Raw genomic sequence first — 22721 nt, 5'->3', positions numbered from 1 at the left:
AATCTTGGCACTTTTCAGCATTTCGTATGTCCAGTACTACAAACTTTCATTAATCATCACTTGGACTTTTATTCAGTCCTTAATGATCATACACAGGCTTCTCATAGAGTTGGTTTATATGACAGTTACTTTACTCCAGAATTGAACTTTTTCCAGCATTGCAAAGGCAAGACAAAGCTTCCACATATTTCAACACTGACATTTTTAAACCACTTTTTTTTGGTCTTTCAGACATCATCATGTACTTGACAAAAAGAGTCAAAAGATGAATTATTTTTATCCCTCTAGATGAATAACTTTAAAATTAATCAATATATTATTAAAGTACTTTACAGTACAAGTATTTTTTTCAAGGTTAAATAATGTAGAACTTTTTTTCCTCTTCTTCCCAAACACTCGCTTATTTAAGTTTTCATTTTTTGTTTTATAAATCAGAAATAAGTGTTTGCAGTGAGGTTTCAATCTAAACCCTTAGTTTAGTTCTAAATAGCTCATGAGGTAAAATTTGAAGAGTGATAATTTACTGTTCTAAAAACAAAAACCAGCTTTTTGTCATTCATTTGGCTGCAGTTCTGAGATATGGAAACAACAATTAATATAGTTTCAAATTTCTGAGTGTCCTCATTCTCAGATACATAAAATGCTCAGTCCTGCTATAAATATTGCAGGGACTGACCATAGGAATTAGGTCTTTTGCTAACTTCATAACCACTTAAAACTTGGGTTATACATTAACCTCAAACTGCTAGTAGAGTGTTAAATTTCAGACACTTTTCTTTTGGACATTTTTCCTTTACTTTTCTAATTAATATTTATCATTGAGAATGAACTTGTTTTAGGAAGAGAAGACTTTTTCTTCTTTCCTCTTTAAAGACTGAATTATTACCCTTAAAATTCTCCTTGGAATGATGTGTTCTGCCATTCCCTATGACTGGACATTGAACTATGGCAATGAAGAAGAATAACCCAATCCTCTTCTTTTGTTTTCTTTATTTATATGCTTGTTTTATTTCCAAGGTAATCTTTCTCTTCCTGTGTTATTTCTTGTTTTAATGATTTGAAGACTCATCTAGAAAACTGCTTAGTTTGATATTGTGATTACCTTTCAAGTTAGTCTCTTTTCTGAAGCCAGTCTGTTATCTCACAAAATGGACAATTCCTTAATCATCCAGGGAATTAATGACTTGAGTGTACTGACTGCACACACAAGAGCAGCCCTGAGGCAACCCACCTGCAGTTTGAGTTTCACGCATACAATTAAATGAAAAACTCAACTTACATAAAAGTTCTATAGATTCTGTCACAGAGATGTCTCATTAAGTCTTTTTCTGTAATACAGATATACCAATATTATACATGTTAATACTGCATAAATGTAAGATGCAATTAAAATTCTAGGGAAACCACATGTCTTAAAATACTTTATATTGGAAATGCTTCACAGAAGCAAAATTTACAGCCAATTTTCCATTTTGTTGACCTTTGTTGTTATCCAAAGATAACTGAAAATGCCTATTAGCATTTAATATTTATTTGATATCTTAAAAAAATCAAATCTTGAGTTCTCAGACAGCAACAGATTTTGTAAGAAATACAAGAAGTTGGTGGAGCTTTTTTTTGCTTTTTGACAATATAGGTCAGAGCAGTGTCCTTGCTTCAAAATGATTTAATATAATTTGGATAGAACATTTCCATGAAAAAAAAAAACAGTACCCAAAGCTGTCATGCAACAGACATTCCCATCTATAATGACTGCCATTAAGACCCATTAATCTCTCATCACTGAAATTGGAAACATAAAAAATATTGATATGCCTAGTCATACAAAATACTTATTATCACCGCAGGCCTGGTTCCTATGGTATATCACCGTGTCCCGCAGCCATGGGGAGGAGGAGGAGGAGGAGATCCAGCAGGCAGGAATAGTGCAGCAAGATTGATTTATTTAATTATTTTACAAACTCTTTTATAGACTTTTTTCTTCATAGTCTAATTGGACAAAGGACCAGCCACCCCTTGGGGGTGATTGGCTAAAATCCTAAAACATCCATTGTCAAAATATTTTTCTACTATACCATAAACAAGACTTTCCAAGGTTGCAGGTGGCTTGGTTGTTTACATTCCCTGCTACCTCTTCTGTGAGAGAGAAAAATCTCTCACGGACTTAGAAAATAGCAAGAAAATCCTCGCTAGCAGCATTTTTGTACCTACAACTTACTCTTTTAGTGCTTGACCAAAGGATTAAGTTAGGTTAGTGTCTGAACTTCATTGTAAACATCATACAAACTGGGTTAATGGAACAGGGGGGATATGTTAACTTAATCATTAAATCCCTCAGGATCTTCCAAATCAAGTAATGTATTAAATATTCAGTTGGCATCAGGTTTGCTTCTCTAGTGTGCAACTGGTTGTTTCTAAACAGATCTGGATTTATTAAATGAGAGACCTGAGTTTTAATCTTGTGCCCTTTAATCTGCATTGTGGGGTGGATTCTTTGCAAAAGAGGTTTATTATGAAGCTTGCTACAGGAGCTGTTGCTTTATGGGATCAAGGCAGTCATGGGGAACAAAGGAATGGATGCCAGACATCTTTGCTAATGTGTATATGTTGTATACACAGGAGACACAATAATCTGCAAGTGGTTGATACTACAAATTTATATTTAATACAAGTACTGCCTAATTTAAGCAAAATTTAATTAAACCAGATAGGTCATTGATCAGGTACTGTTCTTTTGGGCATGTCTTTCCTCTCTTTTCAAAGCTACTCTCCTTTGTACTGTATTATGCTGTGTAAGTATTAAGCCCCAGTAGCACATGCATGAACATGCATAGGCCTTATCAAAAAGTGTGATAATTTGCCCTTTTTTAATCAAAGATTTTTTATGCGGTAGTTTTATTTCAACATGCAAATAATACCAATGAGAAAGAAACCACACAGCTGCAGTTTGCATCGAAACAAGCACTTAGGATTTTGTAGTGCATGCATATGAGCAATGAGATCTAGGTATACACTTAGTCATGCTAAGATGTAAGTCTTTGCTATCCTAAGGCTTTGGTAGTATTACAGTGGGTTTCAGCACTGTTTATAGATGTGGTAGCAACCTAAATTTTTTTTTTTCCTATTAATTCCACTTCTGTGAATCTCCTAGCATGTGAGGAAACATAGAAAATATATGCTTAATTTAAAAGTTTTAGGAAAAAACTTTGCTGTTTATTTAAAAAAAAGCAAAACGTTTTATCTGTTTGGAATATATTTGGACATATTGAATGCCTAAATTAAGGCCTGCATTACATCATAATAATCAGTGTATTGACAATTGTGACAATCAGTGATAATATGTTTGTAAGAACTGTAGTTTTAGATGATTTTTAGAAATTAAAGTTGGTTTGGTACATGAACAAGACAGGAATGTTTAAAGTACTTGTCAAGATTATAGCTCTGACTGTACATTTCAAATATTAAAGTAAATGTATAGTGTTCCTTCTCTGGAAGAAATAGAGGACGTGCACTATGATATTAAAAAAAGAAAACACACCAAACCTGAATTCCACCACTTAAGGTGGCAATTATGTGTTAGAATTTTGAGGGCAAATGAAATAATAATTGACTTCACTGGATCAGAATTAGCCTAAAGCAGATTTTTTTTTTTTTTTTTAATTACTACCTAAATAATGTATAAAGGAAGAGAAAGGAGGCATGCTGTTGTAATGAAGTGCAAGAAGAATGAAATTTTGATTCGCAAAAATGTTAGTCCCTTGTTGTTGGGGTCCCTCCCCCTGCCATGGAGCCCTGGGAGAGGGGCCCTGGGGGGGAGGCACGGGGTTTCCCTGCCCCTGCTCAGCCTCATTCCCCATTGGTTGGTTTGGGTTCCCTGGTGTGGGCAAGGACCCTTGGGCCCCGTGACTGCGGGGTTCCTGAGCAGAGCCCCAGCCATGCGGCTGGAGAAATAAACATCTCTGAAACATCTACCACGAATCCTTCCATATATACTTCGGACTCCTGGTTTGAAATATGCTTGTTGCAGTAATCCCCGCTGCAACGCCCTATTTCTTCCATAAACTGTGGTTTACACGCAAAGCAAATAAAGTGCATAGATGGGAATTTCACTGGCATATCTACATACACAGTCTTACACTTCTACAAATCCCATGTTTAGCAACAAAGGTGCATTGTTTCAGTAAGCGCTTCTTTTTTCAAATACATTTTGCAGTAGGTAAAAGTCAATGCTGTTGACTACACATAATGGTAAGATACTTTAAATCTCTGGTTCACAGCCAAGATTCTCCATGAACATTTTTAAGAGTTTATGAAAGCTGCAGAAGGGAAGCCTACTCTCTGTTGACTGAAATTTACTATGAAGGATTCTGTGCAGCTTGAGAGGGAGCTACATCTTCTGAAATATAAAAGAACATGAGACAGCTGCATTTCCTTTATGTGGAAGATAGAGTGTTTTACTTTGAATTTTAGGAAAATATTGTAGATGATGCAGCATAACTATGCTTGGAATAGCAGCTGACACTGAAGTAGGTTGGGCTGCCAATGGGTCACTGTAATGGTGAACAGCTTTATAATTTCCTGAGAAGATAAACTGACATTAGAAAAGGGGCAGTTATATCAACAGAATAAATTTTGTCCACTAACAAATCTACTTTCTGGGGAGAATGCCATAGAAACAATGAACTGTAAAAATATCAGATTGTAGAAACTGTGAATTTAATTAGAGGTTAGCATAGATCTAAGGATAGATGTGTTAATAAATACCTGATTTGATAGGTAAACTAGATTTTTAGCTATTTTAGAAACAAAATTATTCTTTTACTGTGAGCTTATTTAAATGTCTAGGGTGACATTTTCTCATGCCTCGGAAAATCAACTCGCAATTTATTTTTCACATGGTTTTGTGATTATTAAAGAGAAACCTTCTTATAGGCATAATATATATGAGTCAAAATAGGTGTTAAGAAATGTGTTTTACAGCCTTATTTTATTACAATTGTGTAGTAAGACATCTTCCAGTAAAATGTTTATTCTAAAATATGCAAGCAGTGAAAGGTTGTTGCCTCTCTCTCTGTATTGCCTAACAATTATTTATAGAGTGAGAATTTAAACAAAAGAACTATTTCCTCTTGCATCATTAGGTAATATTATTGTACAGAGAAATAGCTGTGCCAAAGAGGATACCTAAACCTCTACCTTCCAGAAACAAGCCTCAAATTAAAGTATACTTCTTACATTTGCAACAAGAAATTTGTAGCAACTAAAGCCACTTTATGGCTGTTAGGAAGTGTGTTTCATTCTAAAATTCATCATGAAAATGCAGAAATAGTTGATGTTTTCTAATTGAAAGGTGTAGACTTCTGCCTCTTACATTTTATACATATTCTAGATCAGTTCTGACTTCAATCGGTACAGAGCATTCACCACATCCTATTGCAATCTAATAGCACTGGGGTTTTTTTGTTTGTTTGCTTGGGTTTTTTGTTTAAATTCATCATCAGGATTGCTTGGATCTAGGATTTGAAGTCAATTTCATAAACTTAAAAAATTTAGATTCTATGTGTCATTCAACCGAAATGAATTGGATAACTAATGTGTTTCCACAGTATAAAAACATTGTTTTGCAAGTATTTAAAGGAGTTTTAATAGACTGTGGTGTCAGTCAAGCCTTTTATCATTTATATAAGTGCCTGAGGGAACAAGGGTGCTAGTACAGTTTCAGAAATTTGGAAAGCGATCTTAAACATGTTTTGTTTTGAGATAGAGTGGGTGGGAAAAGATGAAAAGAACACTACCTCTAAACTGTTATTTCAGAAGTCTTCCTCACAGAATGGTACCTATACAAGCTTATTAGTTATTTATTTAAGTAAGGTTTGGGGTTTTATTCCACTTAAAAAATTCACTTCAGAATTACTTGATTTATTATGAATAGAGTTTTTCTCAAAATAAAATAGGAATCCTTGATGTCTGAACATAAAATGGCACAGTTTTTGGCTAGTATTTTATTTTAACTACAGGAAGAGTTCTTTTTATAACTAAATGGAAGGACTAAATGGTATGTTGACATCCTGAAGATGTGACTTATCTTTCTGGTTTTGGTGAGAAATAGATCTTGTATTATTGGCTTGATGGAAGATTTTTCTATCTAAACTTTATTCACCTTCTTTATAACATGGCATCTCATCTAAAAATAAAATAAAAAAAGAAAACCCCCACAAAAACCCCCAAACAAAAAAAAGAACTTAAATTCAGACTTCCTTAATGAGAAAGTCAAAATGAAAGACTACTATAATTGGAGCAATATCCTGATGCTAAAAACCAAACAGAAAACCAAAGCAATAAAAATCCAGGTAATTTTGTATACTGGGTCTAAAGGCTCGTAGTTAGTTTTTTTCATAGAAGCCCATAAGGTGCTGTAGTTTGGATTTGTGATTAAACCGGAGTTGATAGCCCAACTATATATTGGGTACTTCTGAGCCATGCTTGCACAGCATCAAGACTTTATTTTCCCCCTCCTCTGTCCCCACAGTGAGTAGACCAGGCATAGGCAGGATACTGGGAAGGAAAAAAAAACTAGACAACAAACCCAGATTGACCAAAAGGATATTTCATACCACGTAACTAATGGTAAGCAATAAAAAAATTAGAGGGGCTGAAAGACAGCTGCTAATCATTGCTTGGAGACCATTTTGATTGATCCATTTGTGGAATATGGTGAATGATTGCTTTTGTATCACTTCCTTTTTTCTCAACTCTTCACTTATTAAACTGTCTTTTGAAGAGTCTTTCTTGCTTTTGCTCTTCCTGTTCTTTCCCCTTATGATTGCTGGGGGCAGGGAAGGGAGGGAGAGAGCAGCTGTGTGGTGCTTCACTGCTAGCTGGGGTCAATCCACTAGAATTCCCTACTCTTCTTGTACATCTAATAACTAAATTTCAAATGCACACAAGTGATGGAATATTTCTTTCTTCTTTATACCCTGAATATAGAAAATTACTTACTCTTGAAAAGTAGATGTCTGTTTTATCATTTTAGATAGTAGTTTGCATTATTTAAGCTCTCTTCTTCCATATCTTGAATGTGAAAGTCACAGGGTACAAAACTTTCCCTGGTGCCCAGAGCAATGTTCTGTATAGCCCGTTATCTGACCTGTGTAGACACAAATTCTTTCTATCCTGAGTACCATGTACTTCCATCCTGACAGTGCTGTGCCTGACCAATAACATGATTGTGTAGTTCCTAGCTTAGCACAGATTTGTATCCCATCACTTGGTCAGGCATAGTGTACAATTTTGTCTGTTCATGCTTGTTAGAACACTACTAATTGATAAATAAAAAGCCCCACAGAGGGCATGTCAGTGAACGTTATGTTGAATATAAAAGTTTTCCTGATAATTTTGAAATCTTTTATTAATATTTTTTTTTTATTTATTTGTTTTAATTCAGGCTCTCTGGAATGAATATACCTCCTCCAGTTATAAGCAACAAAAACTGGCTCAGACTACATTTTGTAACAGACAGCAATCACCGATACCGTGGATTTAGTGCTCACTACCAAGGTACATTTAAAGAAATACATTATTAGTTGTGGCTGTATTTGCTAGGAAAAATAGTGCCTGCAGTTGTAGGAAAAGGGAAGGGCCACTTAAAAAAAGCCCTTATAAGTCTAGCCTGTTTTTCAACTTGCTATATCAAATTACAGTACATTAGATTATGGGCAGTGTATTATCCAGTGTATCTAAATTCAGTTACCAAAAAAAATTGCAGGAGATATCTGCTTTACTTGAACCTGTGCAAGTACTTAGCACAGGTCCTAATATTCTGAAAGATACTGGTTAACAGTAACAGAAATAATGTATTTATCATTAAATTATGGAATTGAATCTATAGTTGTATTAGTCATGTTTGTAAAGCAGTGAGTAAGTTTCTGTTTACTAAAGTAGCATTTAATCTCTTTTACTATTTACTATGTTTTGGAAGGCTTTGCGTTATTAAGGGTTTAATTAACCAGAAAGATTCTTACACACTGTTTTTATGAGCAAGCATTTATTTTGAGTAAAAGTAAAAGCATCTGAAGCATAATTTTGGGAATGTCACTGTTTGGAACAAGGTCCTTCTGATGATGAAGTGCTAATGAAAACTGAATGTCATTAGTGTATGGTAATACTGTAAATAATATTTTTCAACATCCACAGTGTATCAATGGATCTTCAGGGAACAGTAATCCTTTTTTGTGTTTTGTGCTTTTTCCATTTATCTGATGAAAAAACTAATCATGGCATTCCTATCAAGATTTAATTCAGGAATTTCTTTTGCAGTTTCTCATAGAAAATTTAGCATACGAAGACATTACTTACATAAAATTTTGTAGAATCTGATAAAATTAGTCAAGTAATGTAAAAATTGCAATTAAGAAAAGCCTGTGACTAATGTTTTTAAGTTGATCTTTGATAACAGCAAATTTTACAACTCTGTGTGATTGCCTCAGATAGCATATTCCATACAAGAACAGAAAAAATTGATTACTATTTTCAGCAAGTAATGTGTATCTTGATTTGGACTTCCTGAGTTTATAGGTGTTCCTGAATGTGTATTCTGAGTGAATTTACATGAAAGAAAATTTCTTACTGTAGCTTCAGGGCTGTAATAATGATTTATAAAAAGCACTGACTCATTTTTTGCATGATATTTTCCATACCACATATGATAAACCACACTCTTTAATAGGAAGCTGCTAGCTTATGGAACTGTTAAAAAGAGAGAAAGTAGGACTTCTCTCTATTGAATCTACCCCACATTTGAGAAACCATGTGATAACTATTTTGGTGGTTGAAGTGAAGTAATTTGGAGTATTGAACTGTTTCTTTTGAACTAGTGAGAAAAGAAGAACAAACCATGTCTCATGGTACACATACATGCATTTCTGCCAAAAATGTGAGGTAATAACTAATGAAAGGGAACAGGCTTATGTTTACTTTCAAAAATATGTTTTATGCAGGACACATAAAATGTGTGAGTTGGTAGGTGTAGGAGATTTGAATATGCTGTGTGTCTTCTAGTTTTCTTTACTGCCTAATAATGTAGTGACTAAGTAATGGGGGTTTTACTATATTTGTTTGCTCATTTAATTTTTAATGGTGTATTGCTGAAGGTATGTTAAAGTGTGCTCAACACTAAGTTGTCAAATGCTGCAGTAACCCACCATACTTAAAATGAAGAAAATGTCTTCTGCAACTCTAAAATAAATGTAGGGAGTAAAAAAATTCAGCATGTAAAGGAATTAAATGTGCATACTCAAGCCTATATGATCAATAAAAAAATAACCTTGATAGTAGAAAAATAGTAAAAATACATGGTCAGATAATAAGGGATGAGTAGTTTCTGGTAGGTTAATGGTAGACTAAAGGAGACAGCATGAAGAAATTAAATAAATATTATAGAATCGTAGAATGGTTTAGGTTGAAAGGGACCTTAAAGATCATCTAGTTCCACCCCCTGTGCCATGAGCAGGGAACCTTCCACTAGACCAGGTTGCTCAAACCCTGCCATGAACACTTCTATGGATGGGATATATTAAAAACCTTTCATACATTTAGAAAATAAACAAAAATATATGACACAAATTTTTCAGTTTTTTGAGAACTGTAACTGTCACTGTTATCCCCAGAGAATGGCAAAATCACGACATGAATCCAGGTCAGATGATATGGCCGATGCGACCTTGTTTAATCACCCATACCTTTTATAGCATGGTTTGCAAAAGAGAAATTACATGATTGGCCTATTGGCCCACCACCTCTCAAGGTGATAGATTGAGCAGTAAGACACCCATTTCCGAATATTATTCTTAGAGAAGGAAAATAATTTTCACAGTTCTCAAAACAACTTGCAGGTGTAGAAATGGTTTACATTCTCTCGAACTGTTGTCCATCCAGTTCGCATGAGAACAAAAGCTTTCACAGAGAAGCTGTGAGAAGCTGGATTTCTCTAACTGCTCTCTCATGAGAAAGAAAAGTTTCACAGGAAAATTCCTCTGCTCCTGCCTTTTAGCATCCACATGTAATCTTATTCTTTTTCAGTTAGAGATAACATTAAGCCTTTTTGTAATGACAATTTTCAAACTTTAATTTCACTGATGTTCTGACATGAGTTTTCTGAAAACCAGATAACTGAATAAAAATTTTAAAAGTGTTGCAGAAAGCCATGTACTACAAGTGATTGTTTTTCTTTTCAAGAGTTTATTTCTGCATTACTTTTGAGAGGGCATCTGTTAATTCTTTCAATAGCTTGTATTATGAGAGTGCTACATAGTAATAACTGTGTTAAAATCTTGCTCCTTCCCTGCTTAATTAATGTAGATTGTCTGTAGCTTCTTTCTGAGTTTCCTCTTTGAAACATAATATTTGCTACATAGTACCACTACAACCAGAATTATTAATTTCTTAGTACTTCCTCTAGTTTTATTTTCTTTAGCCCATTGTTACATATTTTGAAGGACCTGGGTCCAAATTCTGAACTTCAGAATACTGCATAATTTTAGTCTGTCATTGTGTGGCACTTTTCAGCTAATCACTCCCTTGGCTTACTGATTTTGTTTGCACAAATGTGCATTTTGTGCTAGTGTATTTGGGTGATGGTTTAACCCTGAGTAGAAGTGAAGCCCTCTCACCACCACTCATTCACTCCATCCTCACAGTACAACAGGGCAGAAAATAGGAAGAACAAGAGTGAAAAGTTTCATGGTTGAAATGAAGATGTGGCAAATCACTCATCAGCTACTCTCCTGGACAAAATGTCCTTATTTACTCTCCTCTTTGGACCTTATCTTCATTCCAAATACTTCCCCTTCCTCTATTCCACTACAGATTACCCTTTGTCTCTTTGGTGAGATAGCCAGTGCAGGAGGTTCAGGTCAAAGTGTAAGAGTTAATTTCTGCTACTCCTCATTTCTCACTCTTTTCCTCTGCCATTTCTTCCCTCTTACTCATTTCTTCTGCCTTGATGTACGTTGACCATGGGCCATAGCCTCTTAGTGAAAGAACCTGCTCCAGTGTGGGTTACCCATGGATTCCAATCCCTTTGAGGGTATTACTAGCTCTGGAATGGAGCACTCATTGTCTGACCTTGTTCATTTCCCTCAGTGTTTATTGCCTTATCTTATATACATCTTCATAAAGTTGTCACAAATTCTACTGATGGACTCTGTTTTGTCCTGTGGTGGGTCCATTTTGGAGCCAGATGTGGCCAGTTGTGACTAGCATGGGACAGCTCAATGCCTCCTGAAGGCAGAGGTCACATGTTCAGCCCTACACCCCTCTGCTACCAAATCCCTGGCCTTTATACTAATTATAGTCTTATTCCCTTCTGTTCTCTTGATTTTATGAAAACTGGGTTTTAAGATTCTTTTTCATAAGGCAGCCTCGCATGGCCGAGCTTCAGTGTAATACCTAAAGCTATTTTGGCCTAGACATTTGAAAAGAATAAAAGTGATGCACTGGAAAATCAAAATACAGTTGCATATGGAAAAAAAAAACCCACAGCAACAAAAAAATAGAAAACCTAGGGTATTATGTAATTTTTTGTAAACAGACTTTTAATGTAATTAAACATATTTTCCTAATTTTCTGTTTAAGACCTTGCAAACAGGCAAAGGACTTTAAAGCATTTAAAAATTTTTTTAATTGACTTATACAGAAAAAATGAAATCTGCTGAGGTACATGAAACTGTGGAAAGATCTCAGTTTCTCTCAGTACATAGTCATGTGAGTTATGTGTATTACTTTCTTTAATAGGCAATTTTATTAATGAAAGGTATTAATTTATACAATATTTAAAAGACATTGGTAAACAATAACCAATGTGACTAGAAGAGAAATTTCAGTAAGAAATTTCAATTAGAGGAGAATCAAAATGTTTCCCTACCTAGGTTGTGGTGTCATAACCCACTTACTCTTGCTTGCCTGGTCATCTGTGTTTCAGCACTTCTTTCTATTCACTGAGAGTTCCTTGTCTTGATGTTTTCTCTTCTTGTTGCTTTGTTGAAACTCCCTTTGAATCAGAAACTGTTGGCTGAAGTAGAACAAAAGCTTCTTTGGATCTTTTTGAAGCAGCTCCTTCCTTGGCACCAGTAATCCTCTTTTCCTGTTTCTAAAATTAGTTGTGCTTTTATACTCCTTCCATTTGCAGTTCCTTTTGGTTGCTGCTTTCTGTTGGTTACTTTTTGTACTCTTATCATTTATGTATGAATCTATAATATTATCTAAGTGGACAGAGGGGTTAAGTTAGCTTCCCAGCATCTGGTCTTATGAATGGCATACACAAACTTCAATCTTCTTTATATCAAGCAAACCCAGATTCAGAAAAGGCTTTCAGAAAAAGAAAAAAATCTTCATTTTCTGATAGACATTACTTTAAGCATGTATAACTTTTCTTTTTAGATTCAGCATCCTTTTCCTCTCACTCTCTACCTTCGTCCTCCCTTAAAGCTCTGGAAGGTTTCAACAGTAGCCCTACAATTTCTATTCATTTCACTTGAGAAATCCATTTCTTAACTGATTTTGTTAACTTCCCCTGTTTGTTTACCTCTGTTTAAGACATGTGAAAACTCATGTTTCCACTTTGAGCAAAATAGTATCAAATATGTAAACTGAGTGCACAAACACATTTGCCATCCATTAACAATCTTTGCTTATACGAAAATACAGATGAAGCTATGAAATATATCCATGAACTTTTCAAAATAGAATAAAATTTAGTTGTCCTGCTCATATGCAAATAGTTAGTCTCCTTCATACTTGACAACCAACTATGTGGAGCTGAGGTTGGATAAATGTGAGAACCTTGAATGTGGGATGAAATATGAAGAAAAAGATATTGAAAATTTCTCCTTGCTCTGCTTGATTTTCTATTGTTACTTTGTTTTTCCTTCTGTCACTTTTTTTATGAATAGAAATGTATCTTCATTCATAAATTATTTATGGAGTTATCTTTTCTTAAATTTTTTAGTTTGCTTTGCTTTCAGACAGAATGTAAAGCAATTGCCAATCAGGTAAAGAACAATAGTACTAAGCTGCCTTACAACATCATGGCTAGACTTGCCAGAAGGGGAAAACTGTCTATCACTTTTTCACAACATTCGAAAATTAAATCTGATTTTGTCATTCATTCCTTATTTCAAAAGCTATTGCAACAAACAGTATACTGTACTAGTGCTGAAAGACCAGCAGTTGTAACAGAGACATAGGTAAGATTTTTGTTTAGACATCTATAGGTGTCTATATACAGATTAAAGCTGGAGAGCTGTGAAGCACTGTACCTGTATATCTGTGCACTGATGGATCACTGAAATCACCCAGGGTACCCAAGATATTTCTGTGGCAGTGGCAGAAGTGCAGAAGCTCTTTGGCAGACAAACCAAGGTGTTACCAAGACATATGTTATGAAGTTACAAAATTTCTGCAACTCAAATTATGTATGGGTAACTGAGCCTTCTTGATACCTTGCTAATCCTGCCAGTGTGGGTTGCAGAGTGATTCAGCTGACCACATGGTAGGTGTTGGGTAGAGGTGCTCTAGAGTAGAAGAGACATCTACATGGTGTTAGCAAGTTAGAACTTACAGATCACATGGTGTGTTTAGCATGTCTGACACCTAAACACTATGCAGATATTTGCTCCCAGCGAGACAGTAGAGAGAATCAGAAAAAAGGTAAAACTCATGGATTGGGATAAAGTCAATTTAACAGGACAGAAGAGGGTGGGAAAGTAGTAATAATGACTAAAGAATATGCAAAACTAGTGGTGCACAAAGCAACTCACCACCTGCCAGCCAATTTCCTTCCAGTCCCTGAGCACCTCCCAGACAAGTTCCCTCATCCCCTGTTTAGCATGATGTCATATGGTATGGAATAGTCCTTTGGCCAGTTGGGGTCAGCTCTCCCAGCTGTGTTTGTTTTCAGCTTCTTGTGCACCCTCAGCCTCATTGCTGTCAGAGCAGCATGAGAAGCTGAAAAGTCCTTGACTCATGGTGAGCCCTGCTCAGCAAGAACTAAAACATCAATGTGTTATTCTCATCCTAAATCCAAAACATGGCACTATAACAGCAACTAGGAAGAAAATTCGCTCTATCCTAGCAAAAACCAGGACACCATGCAATTCTGGCATAGAAACTGAACGACAGGAAGGAAGAAACAGCATATAGGTACCTGTTATATCCTGTCTTAGATGTGTGCTTTAAAATTAATTAAAACACTACATTCCACTGACTACAATGACTAGATTTCCATTTATTGTAATAGTTTGTATGCATAGTACAATTACAGACACACTGATGTAGATATTAATCTCAGTTTACATTTACTACTCACTTACTGAAATGGGTTTTTAATACCAGAATATTCAAGGGCTTGAGATTCCGTAGGAGAAAGAAAGGTACTCATCACTTGAGTCACATTTTAGAGGTCTGCTACTTAGAAAAGGGATGTATTTTCTGCTTAGGCCAGTGAAAATAAGTTGCTGCTTTCACTGATATTATATTTGACAGATGACAGATTTTTACTATTTTTTTTTTTTTTTTTTTTTTTTTTAAGACAGATACTTAGTTATCAGAGTTGTGAATCTGTGACTTTTAAGACCTTGAACTTATTTTGTCAAAACAGCCCAGATGGCTACCTGATTCTGCAGTGGAGAGAGGAGAGAGGAATCCTCTCTTCATAGACTGAAATTACCAGAGTTTCTCAGAAGTTTGTTATTTTTATTCACCTCCAGGCATAACAAGAGCTTAAAGTGCATACATTGTCACATTAGTAAATGCTTTTAGTGGATTCTCATACTCCTGGGTCTGTCAGCCACACTTTATCTCATACTGAGATATATTTTCTAAACACATTATTTTTCACCTTTTTACCCTTCAGATGTCTTTTATTCACAACTATACGCCCACATAATTACAGTGCACAGAATGACATTGATTTTGTTGTAGTCAAGTTGTGAAGAAGAGAAAAAATGTTGCATTTTGTTGACCATCCCCAAATTTAAACAACTTATTTTTAGAATTCTCACAATGATAGGTTTTAATAACACAACTATTGGCAGTTAGTTCTGATACTGTGTATGGATCCAGAGACATCTAATTTTAAAATTTTAATTCAACTTTTTTATTTCAAGTTAGATCATATTTCATTTTAAAAAGTCAGCAGAACTAACATTAAATATTAAGACATGATAGTCTGTGCTAATGTTTAATTTGATAGATTGTTACTTACTTCTGGAACAAGTGTTAACTGATGCAGTAAAGAGTCCTTTCCATTTTAATGATTTAATGGATGCATCTTCTTAATTTCAATTTACCATAAAGGAAAACCACTGATATTTTAGGGGCATTCAAAAATTTTAATATCTTTGTTTCATTTACTACTCTACATACTCCTCTTTATTGTTTACAAAAGAGCAAATGATAATATTTTATGTACTACTGACTGTAAGTAATTCCAACTCCTCTGCAGAAGATAGGAAAAAAGTAGTGAATTACTCTTTATTTCAATTTAGGTAATGCTTAGAAAGCATTTTCTTTACTTGGGTAACTTTTGTTGAAAGTTCGGGAATTTATAAACTGAAATGAAATAAAAGATTTCAAACAACTCTAAAAATCTAGGAAAATATTATATTGAAACTATAAAATCCATAGGCAATGTGAAGAGTCCTGGTTTCTGGAAGGGAAAAGAATTATTTAAACCTCAGTGTGGTTTTAGTGATCCTATTTATATATATACACATATATATACATATATATACACATGTATATACATATATATACACCTATTTCAATATATTAATAAATTTTTAAATAAATATATAAAATGTATATAATATTTATATTTAGATTTTTACCTATATTAATGCATATCTCTCTCTATATGTATATATATATATATATTATACATCTACTGAAAATATTTCATCTAAGAAAATCCACCAAAATTCAAGGAAAATTGACTAGGAAAATAAATTTTCTATGGCAGTTGAAATCTTCTATTAATAGTACATGAACTCTAGAGTGTATAGGACCTTCAAAATACTTCATTTTGATAAGGTCAAATCATTAATATGTTAACCTACACATCTGTATGCTTCATAGCTACCAAACAGCTTAATATGTTAATCTCTCCTTAATATGACAATCTGTTCATGTCAGAATGACAAAACAACTGAAAGAAAGACCTGGAATAAAACACTTGTTTACATTCAGAATATTTAGTGGTATTAAGATTAAATGTTGGAAGATTTTGTTTCCTCATGGAAAATTGTTGACATGGAAATGTTCTCATAATATACTTGGGTTTTTTATTAAATTATTTATATTTTACTCCTGTGAAAATCCTTTCACAATAATTGAATGCAATTAGCCATTCAAGTTAGATTATTAATAGTTTTGACCATTATAAAGTTTACTGTACATTAAAGGAAACAAACCTGATGTGGTCTAACTTTAGAAAGTAGATTTTAAATGTTAAAACTAATAGTGTCACTGACATCAGATGCATTGGATTTATTTCTGCCGGAAGATTTATTCCCATTTCCTTCTCTCTCTCTTCCCTCACTCAGCATTTTCAACTTTTTTTTTAGTTCTAGGAGGTAATTTTACATTTCAGAGGGGTGATTTTCTACCAAACACAAGGAAAGAAATAATTTTGATAAGAAAACAACAGGCAGAGGAAGAGAACTCGATAATGAAGTAACTAAATATGGGATTTTTTGTCTACCCTCACACTCAAATTTTCCCATGTACTTTCCAATCAACCTGCATAAATTATTATGCAGAAATAAATTTTCTTTCTGTCTATCTCTATTCTCTTTAACCTAAATTGGGAATTGTTCATTATTTAGTTACTGAGAACACTTGCATTTGTGAGAGAAAGCATATCCTCATGGCCTTGAGGTTATAAATGCAGAGTAGTTATTTAATTTTAATTTTAATGTTAATTTTATGAACTGGCTAGGTATATGTTCAGGCATAAAATATGTGAAATACAGCTGCTGTGGTCTTTAAATGTTTCTCCCTGGTCTATTATTTGTAAAAACTAACCACACCATATGCTGGAAGACTGAATAACATGATGGATAACCTCCTGCCTAAAGATAGGAAAGTTATTATTTTTATAATAGAAAAAATAAATCCAAAATTCTGCTTTGGAATATGAATATGCAAGTGACCCATGCAAGATGTTGTGTCAGAAGTTATTTTTTAGTGTTAAATGAGATGATACCGTTTTTACTCATTCCCAGTATAGATAAGGTTCGGGACGTTTGACATTACTCTTTAAAATTAAGTCTAAGATTATCTAATTTGAGAAGTAAAAATACCTTTTGCAAGGTATCCCCCAGTAAATAAGGAGTCAAGTCTATTTAATGAAAAGTTAATCTTCTAATGATTCTTCAAGTAAGAAATTAAATTTTCTGAACTACCTTTTTAATTCCCAGTTACACTTTCTCCACTTTAGTTCCAGTGAATGGATCTCTTTATACTTTAAAACATTGACTGCTTTATTTGTGTACTGTACCAGTAGCAGTATGAGAAAGCTGAAAGAATTATTTTTTTTCCCCATTCACAAGCACCAGGAAATGATTAAACATATATCTCTGTTCAACAAAAGGTTTTCACTTAAATGCAGCTGAGGCAATATACCTTGCATACTGGTGAATATTATTCTGTGGAATTTGTTAATGTGCAAAATCACTAACTAGTACCAAAGAGATTCTCAGCTATGTAATTTCTTTAGATCTTTATTATGAGAAATTTCAGTACCATTCATATTTAAAAGAAAACTTCATAAAAGTGCCCTGAGAACCATGGTGTTCAAACCTTCAAAGTCTGTCTGAAAATTGTCAGAGCAAACGTAGAATAGCAGTGTGAATACTGAAGTGTTTCTAGCATTGATATATGTTGTATTGTGTGTTTCTTTCTAATGTACTTACTTGCTTTGTTTTATAGATGTCAAAATCCTTTTTTTTTTTTTTTTGTCTGGATCCAGTCAATATGAACATTGAATGAAATTTTCTGAATATGTAGAAGAAACACAGAGAGGAAAGTAAAATGGTTAGAGTGGAGAGCGAGGGATTGTGAGAGAAGGATTTAGCTGACAAGATGGGCAGTAATAAGGAGATTGAACCTGGAGGGATTCTGTTGAATAATTCTGACTTCTTGTATGATACATACCCCGGTTGGAATCTAGTCTGTGCTAGTTGGATTGAACAGTCAGCCAGGACAAATTTCTTTCCCAGGCTGAACAGTCTGAATTCTCTCAGCTTTCCTGCATAGGAGAGGTGCTCCATCCATCTATTTATCTTCACGGCCCTGCTCTGGACCTTCTGTAACAGATCTATGTTCTTCCTGTGTTGACGCCTCCAGATCTGGACTCAGCACTCCAGATGGGATCTCACAAGGGCGGAGAAAAGGAGCAAAATTGCCTCCCTGGCCCTGCTGCCCACACTGCTTTTGGTGCAGCCCTGGATACAACTGGCCTTCAGGGCTGCAAAAGCACATTGTTGGGTCATGTCCAGTCTCTCATGCATCAACACTTCCAGGTCCTTGGCAGGGCTGCTCTCAATCCATTCATCTTCCAGGCTGTATTGATGCCAGGGGTTGCCCTGAGCCAGGTACAGAACCTTGCACTTGGCCTTGTTCAATTTAACGACCTTCTCATAGGCCATTCCTCAGGCTTGTCCAGGTCTCTATGAATGGTATCCTATCCCTCTGATGTGTCAGCCACAGCACTTTGCTTCTTGCAGTCTTCAAACTGGCTGAGGGTGCATTCAATGCCTCAGTTTACATCATTGATGAAGACACTAAATAATACTGATCCCAATATGGACCCCAGAGGGAAACCACCTTTCCACAATGTCTATCAGAACACTAAACTGTTGACCATTACCCTCTGGACACAACTGTCCAAGCAATTTGTCATCCATTGAACAGTTCACCCATAGAATCCATTTCTCTTCACTTTAGACAGAGGGGTGTTGTGAAGGATCCCATCCAAGGCTTTGCATAAGTCCAAATAGATGACATATGTGACCCTTTGTTGATTGATGCAGTTGGTCCACCACTAGGTTGATTAGAGAGGACTTGCCCTTGGTGAAGCTGTACTACTGCTCCAAATCACCTCCCTGTCATCCATGTGGCTTAGCACAGCTCCTAGGAGGATTCTGTTCTATGGTTTTCCCAGGCACAGAGGTGATGCTGACAAGTTCGTAGTTCCCAGAATCCTCCTTTCTACCCTTTCTAAAGATAGGTAAAATGTTTCCCCTTTTCCAGTCACGTGGGACTTTGCCATGACTTTTCAAGTATCATGGACAGTGGCTTGGCAATTACATCAGCAAATTCCCTCAGGACTCTGGGACGCAGCTCATCAGGTCCCATAGACTTATGTATGTTCCGGAGGTCATGAACCTGAACTTCTCTGACAGTGTAAGGGACTTTGGTCTTCCAGTCCCTGTCTTGAAGTCCGTCCACATGAGGGGTGTGTGCCAGTGAAGACTGAGGCAAAAAAGTTTGGAAATAAAATTATGAGATCTGTTGTTCATTTATATTGTCAGTAATATCAGCGAGCCCTTATGCTCTAATTTAGTCAGTATACTAAGAGCACTCCACAGTCCTCAGGTCCATACCTAGGATGCTTAAAAAGCACACCTTAGTGCTTTTCAACCTAAATATTAGGGAAAGAATAGAGGACAGCGCGGAAAACATGCTGCTGTATAAATCAACCTTCACCTTGACTCCAGCTGTTGCTCTGGCCTCTCAGTATTTCCGAAGAATAGAGCAAAGTTGAAGAAAGTTCAGAGAAAGCAAAGGTAGCAAACACATATCCATGTGTTTCTGATTGAAAGTGATTGATCTGTGTCATAACCTGCAGTTCAAAAAATTAATTTATCTGTGGGAGGAGGCAAGATACACAGACAGTAAAGTTATGAATCACCATTGGAAATATTTATTGGATCTCTTTTGGATGTCAGAGTTGAGGCACATACTTTATAGTGATTTACCCAAAGTTACCAGAATGTTACCAGTGGAATAGGGCACCAGGTCTTTTGAGCCCTAATCCAGGGCAGTTGGAAGCTAGGTAACACTAACCCTTCCACTTCTCACAAAGCTAGCTGAATTGCTTAGATAATGCTGGTTTAGTTTATAGTACTGCCTTGGTACACTATGATATATGAAAATATTTGTGAAGAGAATCTTTGACTTGAAGGACATATATTCAAATTAAATCAGGCTGACTCAAATTCAAAAGGAAAGAGGGATATTGACTTTGTGAAAGTAAAACAAACTGCTGCTTTTTGTATTTTTCTTCACCTGTGACTCCTTTTCCTTCTCAGTTAATAGTAAACTTGGGATTAAAAGCCATACCTTTTAATTCCTAATATATATGTCTAGTGTATATGTGTAACAGGCAGATAACGAACACAGATTTGTAATTGAAGATAAAAAGAAGAAATGATTCTTCATTTGTTTGGTGGGTAGTTTGGCTTTTCATGAAAGATGTATAAGGCTTACATGTTTAAATAAAATTTTTCCCTAGAAAGTTCTCAAACCTATATAATTTAAACAAATTAATGATAGAAACATTACAGTTTTGAAAGAAATTTCAATTATAATAAATTAACCATCTGTTTGTTGAAGCCATTGGAGCACACTCTTTTGATACTTAGAGCAAACCAGTCAGTAGTACTTAAGCCAAGAATCATTCAAATTCCCAGTGACTGTAGTGGGAAATTATGAATATTAACCAACCTGAAAGAAATTGACAGAATCACAGAGTGGATATCATAGAATCATTGAGTCATAGAATGGTTTGGGTTTGAAGGGACCTTAAAGCTCATCTTTTTTCAAACTCCTGTCATGGGCAGAGACACCTTTCATTAGACCAGGTTGCTCAGAGCCCCATCCAGCTTGGCCATAGTAATGTTGGAAATGACTACAGTGGAGTCATCTGGCCCAACTCCCTGCACAAGCAAGATCATCCTAGAGCACATTGCAGAGGATTGTGTCCGGATGGTTCTTGAATATCATATATTCATCCTTATAACACTTGTGGAGGCTATCACAGTCATTTTTGTGTGCATAATTAATATTTCAATATCCCATGGTCTTTGTACAGAGGCAAAATGTCTCTTTTTTCACTCTGTACTCACTTTTCCTAGAATTAATGTGACGTGGGGTTTTATTTGTTTATTTGTTTGGTTTTGAGGGGGTTTTAATTTATTATTTCTTCAGGGAACAAATTTACTGCTGAAAACTCTCATTCACTGCTATCCAGCAACTTTTTCTTACATGTGAAAGAAGTTACTTTGGAACTCTGTAGAATCTCTAAGAAACTCTCACCTCTGTAGAGATAGTCATACCATTTAATTTAGATAAAGTAAATATCAAGCAATGACCATAAAACTGCTGACAGTTCTGAAAGTGGCTAAATTCTAAGATGCCTTTCAACCTCAACCATTCTGATGAAGTCTGAAATGTTCAGATATGGTGAGAAACCAGCTGTCTCAAAATTTGACATTTTTTAGTTCTATCATCCAAGAAGTGTAAGAAGTACCCAAAACCTGCTGCTGTTTCTGAAAAATCACAGAATCACAGAATTGTAAGGGTTGGAAGGGACCTCTGGAGATCATCCAGTCCAACCCTTCTGCCAAGGCAGGGTCACTTAGAGCAGGTTACACAGGCGAACGTCCAGGTGGGTTTTGTGCGTCTCCAGACGCAGGCTCCCTGGGCAGCCTGTTCCAGTGCTCTTCCACCCTCAGTGTAAAGAAGTTCTTCCTCCTGTTGAGGTGAAACTTCTTGTGTTTGAGTTTATGGCCATTGGTCCTTGTCCTTTCACTGGGTACCACTGAAAAGAGTCTGGCACCAACTTCTTGACACCTGCCTTTGAGATGTTTATATGTATTGATGAGATGCCCTCTCAGTCTTCTCTAAACTAAACAGTTCCAACTCCTGCAGTTGCTCCTAATAAGAGAAATGCTCCAGACCCCTCATCCTCTTTTTTGCCACCCACTGCACCCTCTTCAGTAGCTCCTTGTCTTTCCTGTACTGAGGAGCCCAGAACTGTGCACAGCACTCCAGATATAGCTGCACTAGGGCCAAGTAGAAAGGGAGGATCACCTCCCTTGATCTGCTAATCACACTCTTCCTGTTGAATGGCAGCACAGCCTTCAGGTGTATCAGTCACTCCCCCCAGTTTCATATCATCAGCAAACTTGCTGAGGGTGCATTCAATCCCTTCATCCAGGTCATTGATAAACAAGTTGCATAAGATTGGACCCAGTATTGATCCCTGGGGATCATCACTGAGTACAGGCCTCCAACTGGATTCTACTCTTCTGATCACAACCCTCTGAGCTCTGCCATTCAGCCTATTCTTGATCCACCTCACTGCCCATTTATCTAACACATTTCATGAGTTTACCGACTAGGATGTTGCATAAGACAGTGTCAAATTACCCTGTTTTTAGATGTGCCAGTGTATCATTTTCTTGTGGAAGTTGTCTTTGTGAGCATTTCTCTGGGCAACATAAAGGTGAAGAAAGATGCAGTAACTGAGCTATTTTGGATATTAGGAACCATTTTGGCTATTGAACAAGAACACTATCATTGTTATCATTGTATCGCAGTGCAAAATTGCCTGAAATGCTCACTAAAGCAATGCATATGTAATTCTTACAATGATTTTG

The 22721-nt window shown here is 35.7% G+C and overlaps 1 protein-coding gene across 3 annotated transcripts in view; it reads left to right on the top strand.

Moving 5' to 3' along the window:
* The window catches only part of CSMD3 (CUB and Sushi multiple domains 3), a gene marked incomplete at both ends in the record, with an annotated part of 604245 nt that overhangs the window by 211961 nt on the left and 369563 nt on the right, over nt 1-22721 (top strand). For all 3 annotated transcript variants that reach the window (XM_082293775.1, XM_082293774.1, XM_082293773.1), the window contains one exon: nt 7445-7557. In XM_082293775.1, the coding sequence (XP_082149901.1) occupies nt 7445-7557 (113 nt within the window). The remainder of the gene's footprint in view (nt 1-7444; nt 7558-22721) is intronic.

This window comes from Coloeus monedula (assembly GCF_965178545.1).
Source record: "Coloeus monedula genome assembly, chromosome: 1".
NCBI classification, from domain to species: domain Eukaryota; kingdom Metazoa; phylum Chordata; class Aves; order Passeriformes; family Corvidae; genus Coloeus; species Coloeus monedula.
This window is presented reverse-complemented; position numbering and strand designations above follow the sequence as displayed.